At 53.2% G+C, this 6,426-nt stretch overlaps 1 protein-coding gene across 1 annotated transcript; it reads left to right on the top strand.

The window, feature by feature from the left end:
- The first annotated feature begins 969 nt into the window (after positions 1-969).
- Positions 970-6,281, top strand: GOT1L1 (glutamic-oxaloacetic transaminase 1 like 1). The gene is made up of 9 exons (XM_065946426.1): positions 970-1,084; positions 2,203-2,384; positions 3,245-3,356; positions 3,617-3,726; positions 3,956-4,048; positions 4,142-4,292; positions 5,101-5,266; positions 5,727-5,869; positions 6,130-6,281. Exons 1-9 carry the CDS (start codon positions 970-972, stop codon positions 6,279-6,281), a joined length of 1,224 nt encoding a protein of 407 aa, XP_065802498.1.
- The last annotated feature ends 145 nt before the right edge of the window (positions 6,282-6,426 follow it).

Below are 6,426 nucleotides of genomic sequence, written 5' to 3'. Positions count from 1 at the left end.
CTTGCTGCTGGGCCACCACTGAAAGAGTTAGCAATTGTAGAACTCTTCATTGTAAATAACAGATATATAGGGTTGTCTTAATGGGCTTCCCTGGTGACTCAGTGGTGAAGAATCCACCTGCAGCACAGCCTCAGATTCAATCCCTGGGTCGGGAAGATCCCTGGAGGAGGAAATGGCAACCCACTCCAGTCTTCTTGCCTGGAGAATCCCATGGATAGAAGAGCCTGGTGGGGTACAGTCCATGGGGTCGCAAAGAGTCGGACAGGACTGAGTGACTAAGACAACAACAGGAATGGCAAGTTACACTCTTTTTAGAAATAGGACTCTTGAAAATAATTGTGGAAGAAAGCAGTGTTGTTTTTCTTTTCTTTTAAACACCTGGACCCTTGAGTAAAATGAAAGTAGAAGCTTTTTAAATGTGTCCCTGGACTCACATTACTGCTGGGTCTGAGGTTTCACCTCTGCAGAAGCCCTCTCTGGGCTCATGGCTGCCTGTGTTGCTGTGTCTTCTAAGGGGCTGATCTGTTATTGTAGATGGGCGGTCCAGTGGTTAAGACGCTGTGCTTCCACTTCAGGGGTCACTGGTTCAATCCCTGGTCAGGAAACTAAAATCCCACATGCTGTGCAGCCAAAAGAAAAAAAAAAAATATTGGTGGATTAGGTGACTAGAGGAGGCAGTGAGTTAGGGAGAAGCGCCTGGTAGTTCTAGGTCCCCGCTGTGACCTCCTCCTGCCCCATCTCTCAGAGGGTCCTCCCCAGGCGTCTTGGAATACTCCCATAGCCCTTGAGGAGGGCCACCATGGACACAGTGAGTGATGGGGTTCTGTTGCTCTGGTGACTGGTTGCCACCAAGGTTCTGGTAAGAGGCGGATCTGGGTGGCCCAGACTTGGAGGCCGGCTGCGGGCAGAAGCCTTCAGGAGAAGAACGCAGGAGCAGAAGCGCAGTCCTGGTTCTATTTTCCCTCAGCGATGCCTACTCTGTCTGTGTTCACAGATGTGCCCATGGCCCAGAAGCTAGAGGGCAGCTTGCTCAAGACCTATAAGCAAGATGACGACCCGAACAAGATGTTCCTGGCCTATAAAGGTAGAAGCCTCGTCGTTTGGGGGTGTGAGACGCCGGGTACCATGACCGCCTCTAGGAGGACCCCCACAGAGGGGTCGAGAGAGCACAAACCTCCCTAGACAGAGAGGTCTCTTCCTGTGAGCAGAATTGCCCAGTGGGGAAAGGAGCAGAAAATCTCGTGGGTGGGTCTGGGCCCTCTGCCCTTCTCCGAGGGTTCCTGGCATTTGATAAGGGCTGTATCCTCTCGCGGGCTTCCCAGGTGGTACCAAAAAACCCACCTGCCAATGCAGGAGACGTCAGTGACTGGGATTCGATCCTTGGGTTGGGAAGATCTCTTGGAGAAGGGCATGGCAACCCACTCCAGTATTCTTGCTTGGAGCATCCCATGGACAAAGGAGCCTGGTCGGCTACTGTCCACAGGGTCCCAAAAAGTTGGACACAGCTGAAGCAACTTAGCACACTCGCACACATGTGTGCTTCCCCCCCCCCCCGTGCTGGAACCTGTGAGGACCCTGCGTTTCCTACAGCCTGTTCATTCTCCCCTTCTCCTTCCTCCGCTCCTGAACCAAGAATGGCTCCTAAACTGTCCTGGGATGCAGCCAGCCCTTGCCACGGTGAAAGTCAGTGTGACCTTTGTTCAGTCCCAGATGAAAAGTGAAAGCGTTAGTCACTCGATCATGTCTGACTCTTTGCGACCCCATGGACTATAGCCCACCAGGCTCCTTTGTCGGTGGGATTTTCCAGGCAAGAGTACTGAAGTGAGTTGCCATTTCTTTCTCCAGGGGATCCTCCCGACTCAGGGATCGAACCTGGGTCTCCTGCATTGCAGGCAGATTCTTCACCGTCTGAGCCACCAGGGAAGCCCAACCTGTAACTCTCCCATTGTCTATCATTTTTGCCCTTTAAAGTGGCATAGGTTTCTGTTGTCTTTTTCAAAAAGGTGAAAATTAGACATACCCACTAACAACACATCGTTTTTTATAAAGGAGTTGGGGGAAGAAAAGGAAAGTGGTCTTTTCCTAGGCAACTTCCCAAAGCCCCAAGAGAACCAGGACAGATTCGTGGGCTGTCTGCAGAGCCCACAAGCTTGCAGGCACCGCAGTGGGCCTCCAGAGACCCCTCTGCCCTTCCCCTCACAGTCTGCATGACCAGCGAAGGCAGACCCTGGGTGTCCTCCGTGGTGCGCAAGACTCGAATGCAGATTGCCCAAGATCCCTCCCTGAACTATGAGTACACGCCGGTGATGGGCATGAAATCATTCATCCAGGCTTCCCTGAACCTCCTCTTTGGAAAGAACAGCCAAGTCATTGTGGAGAACAGGGTGAGAAGCAGGGCCCTTCCCTCGCTCACCGAGACACGAGGAGTAGAGACTGGGGGTCTGGGATTGTATGAGTGCAAAAGTGAAGAGTTTAGAGGGGCCCTGCGAGGTTCAGACAGTCCCAGGATCAGTCATTGGAGGATGGGGCCAGGATCAAGACCCAAAGTCAGGGGTCTCCACACCAGTCCCCACTGCTGGGGTGGCAGCTCTTTCCAGAAGGGAATGATCTGAACCTGAAGTGGTGCTGGTATCACCATCACTCTTTTTTTTTTTTTTAATGTTTTTATGATTTTTAAAGGCTGAAAAATCAAAGAGCGATGATATTTTGGGGACGTATGAAAATGACATGAAATTCAAATTTCAGTGTCCAGAAAAATGTTATTGGAACATGGCCATGATCATTTACTTGTCTTGTCAAGAGCCGCCTTCTGCTTTAACGGCAGTGTTGAGTAGTTATATGACCTGAGTGAGCGAGCGATCAAGTGATTGTTGCTCAGTCGTGTCCAGCTCTTTGGGACCCCATGGACTGTATCCCACCAGACTCCTTTGTCCATGGAATTCTCCAGGCAAGAATACTGGAATGTGGGTTGCCATTTCAGCAACTGTTTGGTCCTTTGCAGCCAAAGGCTGCCCAGGCCTGGTATGAATGTGAGCACCACCAGGGGTGGAGGGGGTTCGTTTTATTCTCTTATGTATCCCAAGCGCCCACCACAGTGTCTGGCACCTCGTAGGTGCTCGGTAAACCCCGCTGGATGAGTCAGTGGAGGTGCATGTGTGGGAGCATGTGGCCTTGACCCCCTGGAGCAAGTGGTCCTCCTTCCCCAACGTTGGGAGACACCAACACCTTTTTTTTTGGCTGGCAGGCAGGGGGTGTGCAAACCGTGGGGGACAGCGGCGCTTTCCAACTCGGGGCTCAGTTCCTCAAAACTTGGTGTCAGAATTCTCAGATAGTTTACATCGTTTCTTCTCAAAAAGGTGAGTGGCAGACTCCGGCCCCACGCCCCTCGCCCCGTTCTTGATTCCCACCCCACCTGCTATCTTCACTGCTGTCCTCACTCTGTCCTGAGAAAAACGGTGGACGGGCCGAGATATTCTTGTCCTTTTCCTCTTCCTGTCCTCCCTTCGGAGACTAATGTCCCTTCCTCTGCCCCCGCCCCCGTTCTCTGGTGTCTCTGCCTCCCATCTCTCCACTTCTCACGTGCCAGCTGGTGGCGGGGGGCGCTGTGTTCCCACAGAACCGCATGGACTCATCTTCCAGGACATGGGCTTTACAGTTTATGAGCACACCTTCTGGGACTCCGCACATCTGTGCTTGGACCCCAACATGCTCCTCGATGTGGTGGAGGTAGAGGTTCCCCCGCTCTCAGCAGCTGCTCCCCAGACCTGGTTTACAGCTTCCATTTTCTCCTAACCGCCCCCCTCTACCCCGACTCCGGGCATCCAGGACCTTTTATAGGCTCAGATTCACAGCCCTTTAGTAGGAACCCACGTGGAGGATAGCTTCTCCTCCCAGCGTCCCCTGCCACGACCTGTGTGGTCAGGGAGGCGCCCGACAGGACGGTCTTTCCCTGCAGCATGCCCCGCACGGCTGCGTCTTTGTGATCGGGAGTATCGGCAACTGCAGGCTGACCTCGAGTCAGTGGACACAGTTGATGACCCTGATGAAGGTGAGCCCGCCTCTCGCCCCGCGCTCCTCCTTCTCAGCACCTCCCATGCCTCCGGGAGTCCCTCCCCCTTCTCATTCTCTTTTTCTCTTACAGAGCAAGGAAATATTTCCATTTTTTGACATTCCCTATCAAGGTTTATCCACCGGTGACCTGGAGGAAGATGCTATATTCTTACACTACTTTGTGTCTCAAGGCTTCGAGTTCTTCTGCAGCCAGTCTCTATCCAAGAATTTTGGCATTTATGGTACGTTGTGGGTAGGGGGTGCGGGAGGGCCTGATGGCGCCACACCTGGGGCACAGAACACCTTCGACGTCTCCTACCCTCTGGAGAGAGCCCGGAGCCCAGGAGCACCCAGGGCACCTTGGAGGCAGAAGGGAAGAGCGCTGAGCTACACATTAGGGTCTGTGGTGCCGTCTCAGCTCAGCCACTAAAGCTGACTCCGGTTAAATCATCTCACACCACTTAGGCTTCTGTTTTTTCACCTGGAAGATGAGGGGGTGGGACTTAGCGATCTTTCAATCCCTTTCACCTTTAAAAAAAAAAATTTTTGCAATCTATTTATTTTTGGCTGTGCTGGCTCTTTGCTGCTGTTCTTGGGCTTCCTCTAGTTGCAGTACACGGACTTCTCACTGCGGTGGTTTCACCTGTTGCAGAGCATCGGCTCTCGGGCACAGGGGCTCAGTAGCTGTGGCTCCCGGGCTTTAGAGTCCAAGCTCAGTAGTTGGGGTGCACGGGCTTAGTTGCTCCGTGGCATGTGGAATCTTCCTGGACCAGGGATTGAACCCATGTCCCCTGCATTGGCAGGCGGATTCTTAAAACACTGGACCACAGGGAGGGGCTGCCTTCCACCTTTAAGACTCTTACTTGCACCTACTTTTCTCGGCAAGAGGAGCCTGCACCGACTGCTTGGGGCCTGGATGGGGCCTTGGTGAGGCTGGGCGGAGGGCCCTGTCGTCCAGACCTCCCCTCTGCAAGGCTGGAGGCAGAGACTGAGGGTACCCCCCAGGAACGGTGGGGGCTCTGAGACAGGCCGTCTGTCCCATCGCTGCAGACGAAGGAGTGGGTACCCTCGTGGTGGTGGCGCTCAACAACCAGCTCCTGCTGCGCGTCCTCTCCCAGCTGATGAACTTCGCGCGGGCCCTGTGGCTAAACCCTCCCACCACGGGCGCTCGCATCATCACCTCCGTCCTCTGCAACCCTGCTATGCAGGGAGAATGGTAAGGGCGGGGAGCGGGGCAGGACGGGTGGGCAGAGGCTCCGCATGCCCACAGACCCACCGACTCACAGGATGCTGTGGCCGCTTACCTTCCTGCCCACGTTGCCTCTTTTACTGAGGGGCCCCCGCGTCCCAGTAGCAGTGCTGAGGGTTGCCCAGCCTTGGGGGAGTGGGTAACGGGATGCTCTTTGGGGGCACAGGTCAGCTTATTATTGAATTGTTTGAATGCTCTCAGTTTGCAAGAGGAGATGAGGAAGCACCAAAGACCTGCTCCTCTGGCAAAGTTGGCTGGAGAGTCTGCTTCCCTTGCTTACATTAGTATGGGCTAAAACCCCCTCCCATTTATAACCATCTCAGATGGATGCTTACTTTTGAAGGGAGAAGAGGGGAAAGACAATGAAGAGGTCGAGAGCAAGGGGAGACCCTACGCTGTCCACTTCTTGCTGTCCTTCCCTTGGCAGGCGACAGAGCCTGGAAGGGGTTGTAGAGAACATCATGATGACCAAGGAAAAGGTGAAGGAGAAGCTCCGGCTTCTGGGAACCCCTGGCTCCTGGGATCACATCACTGAGCAGAAAGGGTCCCATAGCTATCTTGGACTCAACTGTAAGTACCTAGGAAGGGACAGCTCTCTCATTTCTGACCTTGGATTTGGGCTTGTATTTGAGCATTATCTTCATGGACCAGGTAACCCGTCGCTAGCTTCACCTCAGACTTTGATTCTTTCCTGAGGAAAGTGGAGCTGCTTTGGGACTCTTGTGGCTCCCCAGAAATGCTGACACTTCCTACCATCCATAATTCACCCTGGGCTAGAGGGGAGCGGGATGGGACCACCCTAGGATCTGAGACGCTATGGTCGTCACCAGCCCAACAGGTGGAATACCTGATCAGTAAAAAGCATATCTATATCCCCAAGAATGGTCGGATCAACTTCACCTGTATCAATTCCTACAACATAGATTACATCACTGCGAGCATCAATGAGGCTGTCTGCTTCACAAAGGACTCAGAGAAATAGCTTCTGAAAGTAAATGACCCCTGATTGGAATAAAAACTTTAGTCTTTACAAAAGTCCTGTGCTGATTATTCATTGCTACTATTCATTTCTCTGCAGACCACTCTCTCGCTCCCCATCTATCTATAAAGCATTGGCCTGGCCTCAG

Source organism: Muntiacus reevesi, chromosome 10, assembly GCF_963930625.1.
Source record: "Muntiacus reevesi chromosome 10, mMunRee1.1, whole genome shotgun sequence".
In the NCBI taxonomy this organism is placed as follows: domain Eukaryota; kingdom Metazoa; phylum Chordata; class Mammalia; order Artiodactyla; family Cervidae; genus Muntiacus; species Muntiacus reevesi.
The sequence above is the reverse complement of the archived record's forward strand: the minus strand, read 5'-3'. Positions and strand labels throughout refer to the sequence as shown.

Bases quoted from the DNA above. Each gene is read 5' to 3' on its own strand.
- GOT1L1 (XM_065946426.1), top strand. From the start codon at position 970: ATGCCTACTCTGTCTGTGTTCACAGATGTGCCCATGGCCCAGAAGCTA. The intron at 3,727-3,955 runs GTAGAGGTTCCC...CTTTCCCTGCAG, and splicing joins TGCTCCTCGATGTGGTGGAG to CATGCCCCGCACGGCTGCGT. The intron at 5,267-5,726 runs GTAAGGGCGGGG...TTCCCTTGGCAG, and splicing joins CCTGCTATGCAGGGAGAATG to GCGACAGAGCCTGGAAGGGG.